The sequence below is a fragment of the Callithrix jacchus genome, chromosome 19 (assembly GCF_049354715.1).
Source record: "Callithrix jacchus isolate 240 chromosome 19, calJac240_pri, whole genome shotgun sequence".
NCBI classification, from domain to species: Eukaryota; Metazoa; Chordata; class Mammalia; order Primates; family Cebidae; genus Callithrix; species Callithrix jacchus.
In genome coordinates this window covers 41640756-41661064 of record NC_133520.1, presented here as the reverse complement: position 1 = coordinate 41661064, position 20309 = coordinate 41640756, and the positions used below count along the sequence as shown (strand labels likewise).

Here is a 20309-nt window from a genome sequence, read left to right as displayed (position 1 = left end):
AGTTCAAGACCAGCCTGGGAAACATAGCAAGACTTGTTTCTACAAAACATGTAAACAATTTGCCAGGCCCAGTGACTTGCATCTGTAGTCCCAACTACTTAGGAGGCTGAAGTGGGAGGATCACTTGAGCCCAGGATTTGAAGACTATCCTGTGAAACATAGCAAGACCTGTCTCTACAAAAAAAAAAAAAAGTTAAAAATTGTCAGGCCTCGTAACTGGGTAACAGAAGCAGGGCTGTGGGGGTGTCCCAAAGACGCTTACTGTTTCCCGATTGGATGTGTTTTCCCAGGTCTTTGGGCCTCACTCACCCAAGAATGGGGAGAGGGCCCTGGTGGCGTGGTGAGCTGATTCAAGTAAGTATCAGACCCAGAGAGTTGCAGGAAGTGATGTATTAGGCAGTGAGAGAGAAAGAGAAATAGAGAGACAGAGAAAGTGTGAGCTCCCACGCTATTGTGGGAGGGGATCTAGAGATGGAGTCCACATAGGTAAAAGAGTAGGAGGGATTTTAATCCTGGAGTTTCTCCCACCCCATTCAAGTTCTCATCCAGTGAGAGGAGCTTTTCCAAACTTCCTCTGGAGTGATTGATCTTTGACTCTGATACTGGATTGGCTGTTTGGCCCACAACACAGCCCCACCTTCCAGGGCATTTGGCGGTCTTTGGAGGTCTTTTTAAACAAAGGAGCACACCTGAAATTTTAACTAGCCCATGTGGGACAGTTAGACAAAGAACTCTAGCTGTCTGGATGGGGAGGTGGATGGAGGCATGGTGCTGGGAAGTTTTTGTCATTGAAACCATGCCCCTTGTGGACCCAGGAAGAGAAGTTAACATAGTCCCTCAGTGCCTGCTCTGAACAGGACAGTCCAGCCGCTGTTGAGACACAGGCCTCGATTGCTTTTTAGCTACTTCCTGCCGAATTGGGGCGTAGAAGGGGCCTTGCAGTTGAGGTTTCCTCCAGAGAGGAGTCTTTCAGGGGTGCAGGTTGATCCAGAGGTCCAAAATGGAGCTTATGAGCCAAGGACATCCAGGGGTTTCATTTGCAGGATTATTTGTGGCCTTATGGTTTTAATTCTAGAAGAAATGAATGTGACAAAAAGGTTAAAGATGAGAAGCCCAGAAGCCAACAGTAATAGAATGGTTACAAACAGGCCTAGGAGAGGATATAACCAGGACAGCCAGTTGTTAAAAAAGCTTTATGATTCTGTTTCTTGAAGATCTATAGGCCTGTGTTTGATTGATCCCTGAGTTTTTTAACTTTAAGATAGCAATTAATTGGTTTATAAAGTAGCAACATTCTTTTCCTAGAAAGAGACAGGTTCCTTCTCTTTCTGCTGTTAGCAGATTTGGGGCCCTTCTGCTTTGAAGAGCTACAGCAGCTGGAGAATTAAGCTGTTTCTGCAGAGTGAGCTGCCTCTGCAGAGAGAATCAGTAGCCTTTTTCATGTTATTATTTGCCTCCTGAAATAGCTTATATTAAAACTGAGTGGAGGTAGTAACTTTTCTAATGCCAGTACCAAGCTTTTCTATTATTCCGGCTCCCCCTTCTCCACCCAACTATGAAAGGAGTAATTGGAGCTTGAGAGTCTGGTTACAGATAGCAAAGTTGAGAGTGATAATCCTGTTAATGCCAGGATGTAAATGACACTCATGAGCAGTAACTTTCCTGGGGATTTTGTCAGAGAGCAAACGTAGCTCCTCTAACGGCCCGCAGGTGTATGAGGGGTTGTTTCTGGGAACTTCAGGCTGGGGAGTTGGGGGCCTATGATTTTCTTCAGGGGGTGTCCAGGGCTTCAGCCCAGTGTGATAAATCCATGAGTCAGTTCCCACCACCTTAACTGCCATTGGGGTAGACAGAATAACCAAAACTGGTCCTTCCCAAGATGGGCCTAGAGAGGGAGAGTCTGAGGGGAGAGAGGTAACAAGCACCAACTCTCCAGGGCAGAACAATTCTTTCCCTTTGTCCCTAGGGTGTCCTTCAGGTAAAGTTCTAAGAGCCTGTTGGTACTTAGCCAAGGAGGCTATATCTTGTATTAGATTTGCTGTTTCCTTGTCTAATACAAGGTCATTAGTAAGAAAGGGCCATTCATAAAGCATCTCATAGGGGCTGAGTCCTGTTTTCTGAGGAGAGTTCCAAGCCCTTAGTGCTTTGGCAATAGAGAAGGCACGAGAGGTGGGTTTCCTGTGCGGTTTCTTTAGGTGTCTCTTAAGAATTTTGTTCATCTTTTGCACTTTCCCTGAGGACTGAGGCCTTTAAGCACAGTGGAGATGATACTGTATTCCTAACGCCCCGGGAATTCCTTGGGTCACCGCAGCATTGAAGGCAGGGCTGTTAGCGCTTTGAAGACAGAGAGGGAGTCTGAATTTAGGGATTATTTTATTAATGAGGACTTTTATTACCTCTTGGGCTTTTTCTGTTCTACAGTGGAAAGCCTCAACCCAGTTTGTGTAGGTATCTACACGTACCAACAGATACTGATATCCTGGAGACTTGGGCATATGGGTAAAGTCCATTTGCCAGTCCTCACCTGGGTAATGACCGGGTTGCTGTTCCCCAGGAGGAGCTTTGTGATGCGCCAAAGGATTGTTTTTCTGGCATATCTCACAGCCTTTGACTATTTGCTGAACAGCCTTGAAGAGACCCGTTTCTGTAAATATAGATTTGGCCATTTGCTATGTGTAATCTCTACCCATATGGAAGGTTTGATGCAGGGTTTTAAGTACTTTCCACCAGCTGGCAGCCTGTAAGAGTACTTTTCCTTCCTCAGTAGCTAGCCACCCTGAAGGAAGAAGATTATATCCCTGGGAGATTGTCCACTCTACCTCTTCTGGTGAGTGTTGAGGTCTAGTTCCCTGGCGAGGGCTTTCCCGTATTTAAGGTCCTTCTGTAAATTCTTGTCTAGCTGCCCTTTTGGCCTCTAGGTCAGCTCGGCAATTGCCCTTTGCTTTCTTCTCATCTCCGTTCTGGTGACCTCAGCAGTGTCAGACTGCTACCTCTTTGGGTTCTTGGATAGCTTGTAACAAGTCTACATTTTCATTTTATTTAATGGGAGTTCCTGCCAAGGTTAGGAACCCTCTTTCCTTCCATATGGCAGCATGGGCATGCAGAACCAGGTCAGCATGTCTGGAATCTGTGTATATGTTTATTCTCTTCCCTTTTCCTAATTTTAGAGCTTGAGTGAGGGCTGCTAGTTCTGCCAGCTGGGCACTAGTTCCAGGAAAAAGAGAATTACTTTCAAGCACTGTTTGATCACTGACTACTGCATATCATGCTTTTTGAACTCCATTTTCCATGAAGGAACTTCCGTCAGTGTATAGGTTAAGGTCAGGATTGGCTAGAGGAGTTTTTAAAAGATCCTCTCAAGCTGCATAGTTTGGGGCTAAAACCTGCTGACAGTCATGTTCTGTGTTTACTCCTTCCTTAGGAAGAAAAGCAGCTGGATTGAGGCTGCACATGTGCACAGCTGAAGTACAGGCCCTTCGAGCACTAAGGCCTGATATTTGAGTAAGCGGTTGTCACAGCCATAAGCCTCCTTTAGAGGCGAGAATTCCAGCTACATTCTGTGCAGTCCATACAGTTAGATCTTTCCCTTGCACTATTTTAACGGCTTCTGAGACCAGTACAGCCACCGCAGCTACAATCCACAAGCAGCGTGGCCAGCCTTTGGCTACTGCATCCGCTTCCTTACTTAGGTATGCCAGTGGCTGTGACGTGGTCCCCCGAGTCTGGGTGAGAACCCCAGTGCCACTCCTGACTTTTCTGTAACATGAGGAGAAGTTGCTCCCTGTGGGAAGGCTTAGAGCTGGAGCCCACATAGTGCCTGCTTTAGGGTCTAAAAGGATGCCTCAGTATAGGGTCCCATTGTATTAGATGGGTGTTAGCTTTTTGGGTTTTCTTAATCAGAGTATGTAGGGGTTTTGCTATTTTACCATATCTGGGAATCCACAATAGGCAGAAACCAGTTATTCCTAAGAATCCCTGCAACTGTTTTAAGGTCTTTGGATGGGGGAAGGCCAGTATGTGTTGGAGACATTCTTTATCAAGGGCCCAAGAGCCCTTAGATAAGACAAGCCCTAGGTATTTTACCTCTTGCCTACAAAGCTGGGCTTTTGGTTTGGAAACCTTATATCTGCAGGTGGCAAGAAAGTTTAGGAGGTCCTGGGTGGCCTGCTGACACTGGGTTTTTGAGTTCACAGTTAAAAGTAAGTTATCCATATATTGAAGAACCAGGGTACCCGGATGTGAAAGTTACTAAGGTCCTGAGCTAGAGCCTGGCTAAACAAGTGGGGGCTATCTCGGAAGCCCTGGGGTAACACTCTCCAGGTGAGCTGAGAATTCTGGTCTAAAGGGTCTTTAAAGGTGAACAGAAACTGGGAGTCAGGATGTAATGGAACACAGAAAAAGGCATCCTTAAAGTCCAGGACTGTAAACCATTGTGCCTCTCCTGGTATTTGAGAGAGCAAGGTGTAAGGGTTAGGTACAGCTGGGTATAAAGGAATCACAGTTTTATTAATAAGCCTGAGATTCGTGTACCAGCCTCCATTGTCCATTAGGTTTTTATACTCCTAAAATTGCAGTATTACAAGGGCTGTTACAGGACTTTACTAGAGCCTGAGCTTTTAAGTTCTTTACAATATCCTGTAGTTCATTTTTGGCTTCTGGGCTTGGGGGGTACTGTCTTTGGTAAGGAAAAGAGGTGGGATCTTTTAGCCTTATCTGAATTGGGCATGCATTCTTTGCCCATCCAAATTATCCGTCCATCGCCCAAACCTTGGGATTAATCCCTTCTTGAAATAATGGGCAGCAGAGAGGAATTTCCTCCCTGATGATGTTCATATAGATAATGGTTCCTGCTCTGGCTAATAGGTCCTGCCTTAGTAAGGGAGTGGGACTTTCTGGCATGATGAGGAAGGCATGGGAGAAGAGCATGTCTCCCCAGTTGCAGCTTAGGGGTTGGGAAAATATCAGGAGACTGCTTGTCCTAGGACTCCCCGGACAATTACAGACTTGGAGGACAGCTGTCAAGGACAGGAGACTAAGACAGAGAAGGCCGCGGCAGTGTCCAGGAGGAGATTAACTTCCTGGCCCTCTATGGTCGGCTTTACCCGGGGCTCTGTGAGGGTGATGGCTTGTGCTAGCGCTTGCCCGGGGCACCCTCAGTCCTGCTATTGGGTCATCTGGTTAGCCGCCTCAGGCCCTGGGAACCTTTGTCCCCTAGGACAGTGTGCCTTCCAGTGATCCCCTTGGCACAGTGAGCAAGGATGAGGAGGTGGTCCAGTCCTTTGGGGACAGTTTCTTATAAAGGGTCCCGTTAGGCCACAGTAGAAACAAGCTCTGCCAGACTGGTGGCTAACCCAAGCCTTTCCCTCATTTGAGCCCCTTAGGTCTGCTTGCCTGAAGGCCCTGACTAGGGCCGCAGCTTTCCTCTGGTCTCGCCTGCTCCTTTCAGCCTGTTCCTACTGGTCTCTGTTATAAAACACCAAGGTTGCTAGGTTTAGAAGGATTCTAGACTCTGTTCTGGCCCCAGGGCCAGCTTTTGGAGCTTCCTCTGAATGTCTGCTGCTGAGTGCTTAATAAATTTGTCCTTTAGTATTAACTGACCCTCGTTGGAGTTTGACGACAGGGGTGTATACTTTCTTAAGGCCTCCTGTAACTGCTTCAGGAAGGCTGTGGGTTTTCTTCCTTTCCCTGATGATGGTGGATAACACTGCATGGTTCATGGGCTTTTTCCTAGTTGGCCTTAATCCCTCAAGTATGCAGGTCAATAGGTGCCTACGACTCCAGTCCCCCTGTTCCGAGTCAGGATCCCAGCGAGGGTCTGTGCTAGGGACTGCTTGTCCACCTGTAGGAAATCTATCCTTTTCCTCTAGCGTCATTTGGTCGTGCACTTCGCTAAGGTATCATGCGTCCCCAAACTCTTGAGCCGCTGCTAAAGCAGCCTCTCTCTCATTGCTGGTTAGGGTCTGACTAAGCATAACATGATATCTTTCCAATCTAATTCAAAGGACGCACCCAGGCCCTGCAGAACATCTATGAACATCTATGTATTTGTCCGGGTCATTGGAAAATTTTCCTAAGTCTACCTTGATTTGCTTGAAGCTAGGAAGTGAAAAGGGAGTGTGCACCTTGGTCAGGCCAAATTCTCCTCCTACTGCCTGTAGGGGGCAGAGCTGGGGAATCCTAGTAGTCTGAGGTGCCTTGGCCTTCTCGGCCTTCTCTGACTCCTTTTGGATTATTGGAGCTGAGGAGGACTGGTTAGCATTGGAGGGAGGAGCCACAGGGAGTCCTCAATGTGGGGTAGTCCTGAGGAAGGGTTAGTAGGGTATGGGGTACAGGCCTTACATAGCTGACGATTATTCCTTAGAGAGAAGAAAATTTGCACATGGGGGACCTTAAACCATTTACCTTCACTTTTACAAAGCAGGTCTAATTGTAGAATGGTGTTATAATCTATACTTCCCTTAGGAGGCCAGGTTTTTCCACTCAGCAGAGGGTATCACGGCCACGATGTTCGGCAGAGGAAAATGAGCGGCTTCTTCTTCAAAGATTGTGTGTAAAATTGGTCCCAGTTGTCCAGGAAATATTTTAAAAGAGATTTTGCCTTGGGAAGAGTAGCACCCATCTGAAATCAAACACAGGAATGTCTGCATCCCTGGTTTTTCCTGCAAATGCCAGCACTGGGGCGTCCCCCAGTTATAGCACCTTGTAATTTCCTTGTGCCTAAGATGCATGATTATCTTTCGAGGCCTTCCATGTGCTGGGTTTAATCACACTTATCAGTGCCATGGCACACACACGCACTGTCTACATGTCCCCATTGACCACCAAAAGGACATGTGGACTGCTGGGATTGGTGGTTCGTATTAGCATGTCCCTGAACTAGGCCAGTGAGGTTTGGGTGATGGGTATTAATATTCCCTAGCAAGAGTTCAATTAACACAGACCTAATTATAAAACTGCCTAGGAGGGTCAACATCTAGGGGGGACCTCTGAGCACAGCAATCCTAAAGAAGGCTGGATGGCCATGTGGCCAAGGCTGAAACAATGCCCTCAGGACCCAGGCCGCCTCCCACACCCTACTCTCCATTATAGGAATATGCCCTAGGGGCCTTTAATTAACTGTTTGAGCCTTGGACCCAGTCTGACTATGATCTTCTAGATGGAGAAGTTCTGCCATACGGAGAGCCAATCCTAGGCAAAACAAATCGTACATTATTAGATTCTGGCACCATTCAGTTGGATTGGGAAATTTGCAGTTGACTAAAACACAATATCCTATAACCTCCAGCTCCTGGACTCCCCAGATAGTCCCCCATTTAAGCCCTAGACAAGTCTGGCTCTATTGGGGGTTTGAACCAGCAACCTTGTAGCTATTAGACCAATGCCCTAGCCACTGCACTAGCAGGCTGCTCTCAGCAGCATGTGGGACACGGGTTAAGGAGGTGAAAACTGGTCAGGACCCAAGGTGCCAGAGCATGGAGGGGAATCAGGGGCAAATAGTCTGTCCCAGGGAAGCCCGAGGCGGGACTGTACAGGAGCCAAAAGTCCATGTCCCCAGTACAGGCTTCACTGTCTCATCACATTTCACCGACAAAACCAAAGTTCAAAGATAGATTTGTTAAGAATTTCAAGATAAATACTGCAGAGTACAGGAGCCTTCAAGCACTACGTCTTTTTCTCTTGGCTCTCAACACCTATTGACTCTGCCCCCAAACCAAGGTTCTGATGCTAGAAAGAATTCATGAACAAGAATCATGTTGGCATCCAAACTCTCTTGCTTTTTTCTGTCTCTGTGTCTCTATGGTTAGAATAGAGAATAAAAAGGTCAAAGGATCCATGGACTTGTGCTAAAACTAGTCTTCCCAAGTTCACTGTGACATTTTTCTGTTTCATCGCTGTATCCTAGTACTATCTATCTATCTATCTATCTATCTTTCTATCTCTATCTCTATCTGTCTGTCTGTCTATCTCCCTCTATCTTTCTATCTATCTGTCTTTCTGTCTGTCTCTCTATATCTATCTATCTATCTCTATCTCTCTATCTTTCTATCTTTCTCTCTCTCTATATATATATATATCTGTCTGTCTATCTGTCTATCTATCTCTCTCTCTTTCTGTCTCTCTCTCTCTATCTCTATCTTTCTATCTCTCTATCTATCTATCTGTCTATCTGTCTGTGTGTCTGTCTGTCTGTCTGTCTATCTGTCTGCCTGCCTGTCTGTCTGTCTATCTATCTCTCTATCTATCTATGCATCCATCTATCTACTTGCTTTGGCAAAGTCAACACCTATTGACTCTGCCCCCAAACCAAGGTTCTGATGCTAGAAAGAATTCATGAACAAGAATCATGTTGGCATCCAAACTCTCTTGCTTTTTTCTGTCTCTGTGTCTCTATGGTTAGAATAGAGAATAAAAAGGTCAAAGGATCCATGGACTTGTGCTAAAACTAGTCTTCCCAAGTTCACTGTGACATTTTTCTGTTTCATCACTGTATCCTAGTACTATCTATCTATCTATCTATCTATCTATCTATCTATCTATCTATCATCTTTCTTTCTTTCTTTCTCTCTCTCTCTCTTTCTATCGCTATCTCTCTATCTTTCTATCTATCTGTCTATCTCTATCTTTCTTTCTGTCTGTCTATCTATCTCTGTCTTTCTGTCTGTCTGTCTCTATCTATCTATCTCTATCTTTCTATCTTTCTCTCTCTCTATATATATATATATATATATATCTGTCTATCTATCTATCTATCTGTCTGTGTGTCTGTCTATCTCTCTGTCTATCTGTTTCTATCTCTATCTTTCTATCTCTCTCTCTCTCTCTGTCTATCTATCTATCTATCTATCTATCTATCTATCTATCTATCTATCTATGTGTCTGCCTGTCTGTCTGTCTGCCTGCCTGCCTGTCTGTCTGTCTGTCTATTTGTCCGTCTGCCTGCCTGCCTGCCTGTCTGTCTGTCTGTCTATCTATCTCTCTATCTATCTATGCATCCATGCATCCATCTATCTACTTGCTTTGGCAAAGTCACTGAAGGTAATTGCCAAATTCGATGGGATTGTTTTGATCCTCTTCCTATAGTACTCTGTACCACATTTAATTCCGAGGATCATTTTCTTTTTGAAACTGTTTCGTTTCTTCACTCTCTAATACCACTATGTTCTATTTCTATAATAGTATTTTTCCCAGTCTTTTTCGTTTTCTTTCTTTCTTTATTTTTTTGAGATGGATTCTCACTCTGTCGCTGAGGCTGGAGTGCAGTGGTGCTATCTCTGCTCTCTGCAACCTCTGCCTTTGGGGCTCAAGCAATTCTCCTGCCTCAGCCTCCTGAGTAGCTGGGACTATAGGCACATGTCACCATGCCCGGCTATTTTTTTTTTTTTTTCGGTTATCCAGGATGGTCTCAATCTCCTGACCTTGGGATCCTCCTGCCTCAGCCTCCCAAAGTGCTGGGATCACAGGCGTAGGGCCACTACGCCTGGCCTTCCCAGTCTTTTTCTTTGGCTTTTTGTCATCTGTCCTCACCTTAAATGTCAGTTCAGTCCAGGGTTTTCTATTCTCCTTATTCTGAACTCTACACTTCAGTCTGTGCATTAACTCAAGAAAGCCAAGGAAACTGATAAAGACCCACCAGAATGTTGCTAACATTGTCTTCCCATGAAAATCAAGGCTGTTACTTTAATGTCAAGTGATACTGATTTCCCTCTCTACAAGGTTACTGTATGAATACCAAAGGCTTTCTTTTATTATCTATACATATCTTTTTTTGCCTTCAAATTTTCCTTCTAGATATGCTGGTAACTCACTTAGTGACTCGATTCTTCTTTCCTGTGCCTCTAACTAGTAAGCATAACTGAAGGCAAACTGTATCAGCCTGGAGCCAGGGGTCTTTTTAATCAACCTTGGACTGTGTTGAACCCTGGGCATAATTTACCTATGAAGAGTTATAGTAGTGTCATACTGTAGTTATAGTAGTTTCAGCAGCTTTCTAACATATCAGATGGAACACATGAAATACAATATTCATTATATGGTCTTGGAAGCTTACTGCAGACTCATGTGCTGATTCCGCAAAACATTTTCATTTTGTTTTGTGCATAATAATGTACTAGACACTGCAATAATCAGCAGATGGGCGGACATAGTCATGAGGTACTGACTTTTAGAGATTATATATGCTAAAAATATGCAGGTAACTTTACAGTGGAAAAAACTTTCTAGAAAACATACAACTAAACATGCAAATGAGTATTATTCCTTTTTTAAAATTTTATAATTAAAAATAGAGACTATGTGTCCCAGGCTGATCTCAAACTCCTGGGCTTCATCAGTCCTTCCGCCTCGGCCTCCCAAAGTGCTGTGATCACAGGTGTGAGCCACCAGGCCCAGCCTTTATTCCTTTCGGGTGAGGGAAGGATTTGTCATGCTAAAAGACAAATTTCTGTTTGACATAAATGGTAATGTGTAAAGACTGTAGGGCTTTTTTATGTAGAATGACAATATCAACATTTTATGGAAGATGAATAGAGGTTTTGATGATGTGAACCTGCAGTAGTAAGGAAGCATGCAGATTTAAGCCGTTCGGGCTTCGGTGACGACGGACGGGAATCAGGAACGGTACTGATAAATAAACAGACATATGCGGTCTTTTGTTTTCACATATAGCCTTTAATTTTATATATCTGTAATGAAATATAAAGAGAACATGCAAAGGTTTAGAAACATGTATTCTGAAAATAGAATATTTAAATGAATGTTTAACAGGCTGTTTACTAAACTATGTTTTCTCTGTTTCCCAACAGACATTTCTTTAACAACTTAACCCAGGTAAAACATTTTATAAATTTTGTGTAGCCTTCATATATCACTACTATATTGTTTCTCTCTTATCTTCCATATTTACCAGATAAAAAAATTTTCAAACTAATTTTGCAATGATATTTGCTTAGAGTAGTGGTCCTCAAGGTGTATATCTTTCTATAAGACCCATTCAGGAGGTTCATGAGGTTCACCCTTTTCCAACCACCTACCTGTGTAAGGATGGATTTTTTTCCCCCTCTTACCTCCACAAAGACAATTTTCACCAACTACTTGGGTGAAGAAGCACCTGTCCTTTATTAATACAAATATTAAAGATGGTTTTAAAAATATTAATCATTTATTCTTACTAATATTTTTCTTTTGAAAAATAGCTATTTTTCATAAAATATGTTCATTAACATATAATAGATTTACCATAGTTTTGAAAATAAATAATCTTTAGATGTTATCAGTTTGAATTTGTTATATGGTAAATACTGGTGGATCTAAACCACATAAAACAAAAGCCCTGTAGGATTCCTAATAATTTTTAAAAGTATGAAGGGGGCCCTAAGATCAAAAAGTTTTAAAATTCTAGAATAGAGGATGATTAGAATTATGATGGAAAGATACATTCAAAATGTTGAAAACTGAAATAAGGTTATTATATTTGGAAATTGCAGCTCTATATAGATAATATAAGTCTCTAAAAGCAACAATTTACTGGGGAAAAAAGACGTAGTAGAAAAAGATAAACTGTGTGTAATGGATCAAGATGATTGAGTGAGCTCATGTGCCCGTAACTACTTCTCCTCCAAATCCCTTTGATATTATTGAATTATCTTTTGAGGCTGCAATTATAATAATGCTCAAGAGCAAGAAGTAATATTATGAGTAATTAAGGAATTTTAAGATACATAGAAAATATAGGAGAACTTACAGAAGTAGAATATACATTATGGACTCAAATAATGCATTAAAAACTCCTTCTCACTTAAAACACATAGAAATGCCTATAGAAAATATATGTGTATATACTGTTAGTACACACACTCACAGATCTTTACATTAATACAAGTGCATGTGTGCATATGGAATTTAAAAGACAGAAAAGGAATTTCCTGATGGTCAGAAATAATTAAGGCACTCAAAGCCAGAGTTACAAGATTCAATTAGAACAGAATATGAGCCCTAGTGGCAAACGAGTGGTATTTTCATGATTTCATGGGAATAGGGAATGAAAGTTTCGGCCTATAGGAGTAAAGGGAGCTGAAACTAATCTCCCTGTATGAAGTTAGGATTTAGAAAATGTCTTGGCCAGGCGTGGCAGCTCATACCTGTAATCTCAGCACTTTGGGAGGCCAAGGTGGGTGGATCACAAGGTCAGGAGATCAAGACCATGCTGGCCAACATGGTGAAGCCCCGTCTCTGATAAAAATACAAAAATTAGTTGGGCATGGTGGCTTGCACCTGTAAACCCAGCTACTCTGGAGACTGAGACCGGAGAATCACTTGAACTAGGAAGTTGGAGGTTGCAGTGAGCCAAGATCATGCCACTGTACTCCAGCCTGGCGACAGAGCAAGACTACGTCTCAAAAGAAAAAAAAGTCTTTAAAATTTATGACTGTCTGTAAAATGGGGACTGGTAAATCTCTACTCACTGGCTTAGGATAATTGCAAAGAAATGATACACCTATTTTGGGGGCTGTAAACAGATAAAGGATTACCCAGATTTCAGGTAAACATCCTAATTTCACAGCCCAAGAGGTTGAAGACCCTACAGCCAAGAAGTAAATACAAATATAACTTTGCAAGCAGTCATTTAGATCCCAGGCAGAAGTGATTGCAAAATCCATAATAAAGAGTTTACAGGATTCTTATAGAAAATAAACTCTATAAATAACTTCACAACAAAAGGTGTGACCACAAAGAAACAAATTGCCTGGAATAGAAGCACAAAAATGGAGAAAGTTCATACTACTCAAAATAAAATAGAAGATTCATTTAAAGTATTACTTAGTTCGTATTTAAAACAGTCAAATGATAAAAGAAGGAACAGAAACAAAAACAAGGTATGTTCATAGGCTTGGGAGCAGTGGCTCACACCTATAATTCCAACACTTACAAAAGCCAAGGTGGGCAATCATTTGAGGTCAGGAGTTCAAGACCAGCCTGGCCAACATGGTGAAACCCTGTCTCTACTAGAAATACAAAAATTAGCTGGTGTGTGGCACACACCTGTAATTCCAGCTACTCAGGAGTCCGAGGCAGGAGGATCATTTGAGCCTGGGAGGCAGAGGTTGCAGTGAGCCAAGATTGCACCACTGCCCTCCGGACTGTGTGACACAGTGAGACCCTGTCTCAAAAAACAAAACATAAAGAAAGCAAACAAACAAAAAGAGAAACTGCAATGAGATATTATCCCACCCCAGTTAAAATCAGAAGACAGGCAATAACAAATGCTGATGAGAATGTGTAGAAAAGGGAACCGTGCACACTGTTGGTGGGAGTGTAAATTAGTACAACCACTGTGGAGAACAGTTTGGAGGTTCCTCAAAAAACTAAAAATAGGCTGGGCACGGTGGCTCATGCCTGTAATGCCAGCACTTTGGGAGGCTGGGGTGGGTGAATCACGAGGTCAAGAGATTGAGACTATCCTGGCCAACATAGCGAAACCCTGTCTCTACTAAAAAAATACAAAAATTATATGGGCGGGGTGGTACACACCTGTAGTCCCAGCTACTTTGGAGGCTGAGGCAGGAGAATCGCTTGAACCAGCGAGCCGGAGGTTGCAGTGAGCCGAGATTGTGCCACTGCACTCCAGCCTGGTGACAAAGTGAGACTCTGTCTCAAAAAAATATATAGGTGATGGGGAGGAAGGCAGCAAATCACACTGCCATGTGTGTACCTATGCAACAATCTTGCATGTTCTTCACATGTACCCCAAAACCTAAAATGTAATAAAACAAATTTTTTTAAAGTAAAAAAAAAAAAACCTAACTAAAAATAAAGCTACCATATGATCCAGAAATGCCACTGCTGTATATATACCCACAAGAAATGAAATCAGTATATCTAAGAGATATCTGTTTATTACATATTTATTACAGCACCATGCATAATAGCCAGGATGCAATCTAAATTTTTATCAGCAAGTGAATGGATAAAGAAAATATGGTACATATACACAATGGAGTACTATCCAGCCTTGAAAAAGAATGAGATCCTACCATTTGCAACAACATGGATGGAGCTGCAAATCATGGTGTTAAGTGACACAAGCCGGGCACAGGAAGCCAAACACTGCACGTTCCCACTCATTTGTGGGATCTAACAATCAAATCAAATGATGGACATAGAGAGGAGAAGGGTGGTTACCAGATGCTGGGAAGGGTAGTGGGGGGTGGGAGAAGGAGGGATAGTTAATGAGTATAAAAAAAATAGTTAGAATGACTGAGGTCTCCTATTTGATAGCACAACAGGGTGACTCTAGTCAATAATAATTTAATTGTGCATTTTAAAATAGGTGAAACAGTAACACAAAGGATAAATTCTTCAGGAGAAGGATACCCCATTCTCCATGGTGTGATCATGTCACATTACATGCCTATATCGAAGCATTTCATGTACCTACCCTCTATATAGATATAACTACTGTGTGCCCATGGAAATAAAAAATAAGAAAAACATTTTAAGTCAAATAGAACAAGACTTATAATGAAGAAAAAAATAATTGTATTTTAAAATATTAGCCATAAGCAATTAGAAAATAACATTTTAAAATATCACTTATAGTAGCATCAAGTACATTACATACTTTGAGAAATTTTATTTATTTTATTTTATTTCATTTCATTCTTTGAGACTGAGCCTCACTCTGTCACCCAGGCTGGAGTGCAGTGGTGCTATATCGGCTCACTGCAACCTCTGCCTCCCGAGTTCAGGTGATTCTCCTGCCTCAGCCTCCTGCGTAGCTAGAATTACAGGTGCATGGCACCACACCCAGCTAATTTTTTGTATTTTTAGCAAAGATGTGGTTTCACCATGTTGGCCAGGTTGGTCTTGAACTGCTGACCTCAGGTGACCCGCTCACCTTGGCCTCCATGCCTGAAGTGCTGAGATTCAGGCATGAGCCACTGTGCCCAGCCACTTTGAGAAATTTTAATAATGTTGTGTCTGACCTGTAAATTGAAAATTATAAAACATTACTGAGAAAAATCAAAGACCAAAACAAATGTTCACAGATCAAGACTCAATGTTGTTAAAATGTCAGTTTTCCCCCAAACTAACTTATAGTCACTGCAGTCCCAAACAGAACCCCAAAAGATTTTTTATAGAAAATGACAACCCAGTTCAAAAATTTATATAGAAAAGTAGAAGGTTTAAACTATGTAAAAAGTCTTTAAGGAGATGGAAGTTGTAGTGAGTTGACATTGTGCCAGTGCATTCCTGCCTGGGCAACAGAGCCAGACCCTGTCTCAAAAAAAAAAAACGATTGAAAAGGCTGATACCAAATATCATCAAGGAGATGAAGCAATTAAATTTTATAAGTTGATGCTGAGTATGTAAAATGTAACTACCACATTGGATCACTGCCAGTTCCTTCTAAAAACAAACCATATGACCTACCAACTCCATTCCTAGGTATTTACTGAAAAGAAATAAAAACATGTCCACAAAAAGACATAAGTGAATTTCATAGCAGCTTTATTTGCAAGTCAAAACCTTGTTAACAATCCAAATCTCTATTAAGAGGTGAACTGTCGTATGTTAAGAGAATGAAATACTAGTTAGCAATAAAAAGGAATGTACTGCTGATATGTACAATATGCACAAATCTAAAAAAAAAAGGCTTAAAAAAGAAGACAGACATTAAAACCCTATATATATGCTTTGTTTTGTTTGTTTTGTTTTGTTTTTGAGACAGGGCCCAGGCTGGAGCTGAGTGGCATGGTACAATCTCGGCTCACTGCACCCTCTGTATCACGGGCTCAGGTGACCCTCTCACCTCAGCCAATGAAGTAGCTGAGACTATAGGCAGGCACCAGCGTGCCCAGCTACTTTTTCCATTTTTAGTAGAGACAAGGTTTCTCCATGTTGCCCAGGCTGGTCTCAAACTCCTGGGCTCAAGTGATTGCCCGCCTTGGCCTTCCAAAGTGCTGGGATTACAGGCGTGAACCACCATGCCTGGCCAAAAAGCCTATATTCTTTATGACTGCATTGCATTAAGGTCATGTAAAAATATATACAGATATAGAAATGGATTGAAATTTGAACATTTTATATCAAAGGCTATATATTTCAGCCACCCTTAGACACAAAACTATAGTTCTAAGGAATTTTAAAGTAAAAAAAATAGAATAAAATAAACTGACTGGATGTGGTGGCTCATGCCTGTAATCCCAGCACCTTGGGAGGCCAAGGCAGGAGGATTGCTTGTACCCAGGAGGTCAAGGCTGCAGTGAACTATGATCATGTCACTGTATTCCAGCCTGGGTGACAGTCAGACCCTGTCTCAAAAATGGCAATAATAAGTAAACTAAATTTTAAAACACTAGTTCTTAAGGAATTATGAAAGGAACAATGAAAATAAACCAAAATGAACAGATGATTAAATATAAAAGTTAAAGTTAATAAAATAATACAAAGGTTAAGTATATGCAAAAACTGTCTGTGAACGGACAAGTAAAATAAACCTCTCAGAAGACTAATTAGAGAAAAATACACAAGATTAAGAATGAGGAAGGAGATATAATCACAGACATGGAAAAGATATTACATGCAACTCTTCAGCAATGATTTTTTAAATACAGGTGGAAGATTTCCCTAGCAGTGTGTATTAACAGACTTGGCCAAAGAAGTAGAGCACTTGACAAGGCCAAACTCCACAAAGGAGATTGGAAAGGTGATTTCACTATTAATATTTTAAAAGGCACCAGGACCCAATGGTTTTATATAAGATCTTGCTAACCTTTAAAGATCAAATGGTGCTGATGATATTTCAACATTCAACATGTCTCTGAATATCTCATCTCTGTTAGCTCTAGCCTAGGTGCTGGGCACACAGTAATGAACAAGATAAAGTCCCTATCATTATTATTTAAGTTATTATGGCTCATTGCAAACATTATAGAACGTTCCACATTCAATGTATAAATCCAGCATAACTTTAAAACCAAAAACCTGGCATGGTTCCAAAAAATGTTAACATCTCTTACATTTGAAATACATGCAAAAATTCTGAGTAAAGTAGTAAAAAGAAGTATCCAACATTGTCAAATAAAAAATGGTGTTGGGGCAGGCGCAGTGCCTCATGCCTGTAATCCTAGCACTTTGGAAGGCGGAGGTGTGCGGATTACGAGGTCAAGAGATTGAGACCAGCCTGGCCAACGTGGAGAAACCCCATCCCTACTAAAAATACAAAAAATAGGTGGGCGTGGTGGCCGGTGCCATTAATCCCAGCTACTTGGGAAGCTGAAGCAGGAGAATTGCTTGAACACAAGGGGTGGAGGTTGCAGTGAGCCGAGATTGCGCCATGGCACTCCAGCCTGGACGACAGAGGAAAACTTCATCTCAAATAAAAATAAATAAATAAAAATTAAAAAAAAAAAAAAGCGATACCACTTTTCACCCATCAGACTGGCAATAATCAAATGTATGCAAAACATGATGTCGGGAAGGAACATGAGGAAAGATGAACCCTCATATACTGCTACTGAGAGGGCATATTAGGGCAACTGCTGCAGAAAGCAGTCTACCAGAGTCTGTGAAAATTACAATGCACCTACCCCATGACCCAACAATTACACTTTTAGGAATGTGCCCTACCAATATGCTCAAAGTTGTACAAAGTTGCTCATTGTAGCATTGATTGATTATAATGGCAAGAGATTAGAATCAAATGTTTAGTAGGTTACTGGTTAAATAGTTTTCCTCCATAATTTGGAATAATATCCAACTGAAAAATCAATGAAAATATGTAATGATCTCTAAAATAACTTTAGATGAAGAACAGAAGATTTGGAAAAAATATGTTTAGCATACTGGCATTTGTGTAGAAGGGATGAAAATAATATATCTTGGTTATGCACAAACATTTTATAGGAATCTAAACAAGAACTTACTAGTAATAGTCACCTCTGGGGTGCAGATGGATTTATGGGAATTGAGTGACGGTGTACAGGGTGCAAGAGACAGCTTTTGCTATATTTTTAATATAATGTTTACCTATATGAATACATACTCAAGAAAAAATAAGAAAGAAAACACTTCTCTATCTATTGAAGTAGGCTTGCATCAAGTGACGACTATTAACTTACGAGTAACATGTATAGGGTGATTTCATTTTTATAAAAAGCATGTGAGTGGGGGTTAGGTTGCTGAGTCTATGCATGGGAATAAAGATGGGTCAGGTATGGTGGCTCATGCCTATAATGCCAGCACTTTGGAAGGCTGAGGCAGGCAGATCACCTGAGGTCAGGAGTTCAAAACCAGGCTGACCAACCTGGTGAAACCTTGTCTCTACTAAAAATACAAAAATCAGCCAGGTGTGGTGATAGGCGCCTGTAATCCCAGCTACTCAAGAGACTGAGGCAGGAGAATCACTTGAATTCGGGAGGTGGAGGTTGCAGTGAATTGAGATTGCACCACTGCACTCCAGCCTGGGCGACAAAAGCAAAACTCCATCTCAAAAAAAAGACAAGCATTCATAAGACATGTAAACATTACCTACTTAAGGGGTGTACAGGGATTGTGTTAATTCTTTCTTCACATGTCCTTTGGTGGACACCCTTCACTTATGTAAAGCACTGTTGCTTTTTATTTTTAAAAGTGGGATAATAAAAAAATTTAAAATAAATAAAAACATGTTTATGTTTTGCCACAACTAAAAATGAAATTTGTACAAAATGTAAAGAAATGAAAACAAATTTTATTTTCTAGGCTATCATTGTGTGGGCATATGATCCAGAAAATGCAGATCCTGATGAGTTGCTCGGGCGTGCAGAGAAACCTTCAATAGTAGGTAGAAACGTTAGCGTCGTCGTAGATAAAAACTGTTGGTGGGAGTGCAAATTAATTCAACCATTGTGGAAGACAGTGTGGCAATTCCTCAAGAATCTAGAACTCAGAAATACCATTTGACCCAGAAATCCCATTACTGGGTATAAACCCAAAGGATTATATGCTGCCTTTCTTTTGTAAGAATAATTTATAATCAATGGACAAGATTTTAAGCTGCCTAGATCTAACTAAATACATTTGCATGATCCCTTTTAGTTTAGCCATTATAGTGGTTTGGAACTTATGCTTGATCTCTACAGTCATAAACCTTTCTTTAGAACTTTGAACATTCTTCATATTTTCTTTATTTATTTTTAAATTTTACTGTAAGTTCTTGGATACATGGACAGAACGTGCAGGTTTGTCACATAGGTATACAGGTGCCATGGTGGTTTGCTGTACCTATCAACCCATCATCTAGGTTTTAAGCCCCGTATGCAAGTCTGAATGTCCTCCCTCCCCTTTTTCCCACCCCCTGACAGGCCCCAGTGTGTGATGTTCCCCTCCCTGTGTCCATGTGTTCTCATTGTTCAACTCCCACTCATGAGTGAGAATATGTGGTGTTTGGTTTTCTGTTCCTGTGTTAGTTTGCTGAGAATGATGGTTCCCAGCTTCATCCATGTCCCTGCAAAGGACATGAACTCATTCTTTTTTATGGCCACATGGTATTCCATGGTATATATATATGTGCCACATTTTCTTTACCCAGTCTATCATTGATGGGCATTTGGGTTGGTTCCAAGTCTTTACTTTTGTAAACAGTGCTGTAATAAACATACTTGTGCATGTGTTTTTATAATAGAATGATTTATAATCCTTTGGGTATAACTACAGTTTGATCAATCATCCACAATTATGAAATGAAGCAAACTGATGACAACCTTTATCTTTATAAATGCTTTGTTTTACAATGTGTTTTTCTGATATAGCTAGACCAGATTTGCGGGGATGAATATTTGTATGTGGGTATACATTCTTTCTGCTTTCACTTTCAATTTCCTGTATCCTTACAGTTTTTCTTAAAACACCAACTCAGACCAGACTTACATTTTTAACTTGTGTCTTATAAACACTATAAAGTTGAGGTTTTTTTTTATCTTGACTGGAATTTAATTAGAGCATTACGTTCATTTTCATCTAATATAGGCACAATATATTCTTAGATTTGCTTTCTATTTGTTCTGCCTGTTGTATATTCCTCTCTTCAGTTGCCAGTTAGCAGTTTCTCTGTCTTGGTGTTTTAAAGATACTGTTTCACCGGCTCCTTACCTCCACTGCTGCTGTTAGAAAACCATGTTTCTGCCTGTTACTCCTTTGAAAGCATCTTAGTTTGGGTTCACCAGAAATGTACTTGTAGTTTGTTTTTGGAGGTGATACCAGGAAATAAGAGTGGAGGATGAGGAAAAGTGGTTAGGAAACAAGAGATTCAACTTTTCCCACTAGAGCCC

The 20309-nt window shown here is 41.3% G+C and overlaps 1 protein-coding gene across 8 annotated transcripts in view; it reads left to right on the top strand.

The window, feature by feature from the left end:
* CATSPERE (catsper channel auxiliary subunit epsilon) overlaps nucleotides 1-20309 on the top strand; it is a 147614-nt gene that overhangs the window by 19858 nt on the left and 107447 nt on the right. For 7 of the 8 annotated variants that reach the window (XM_035280412.3, XM_035280413.3, XM_035280410.3 and 4 more), the window contains 2 exons: nucleotides 10803-10827; nucleotides 18742-18819. In XM_035280412.3, the coding sequence (XP_035136303.1) occupies nucleotides 10803-10827; nucleotides 18742-18819 (103 nt within the window). Of the gene's footprint in view, nucleotides 1-10802; nucleotides 10828-18741; nucleotides 18824-20309 lie in introns of all 8 variants that reach the window. The other variant, XM_035280418.3, reaches the window with a different exon arrangement.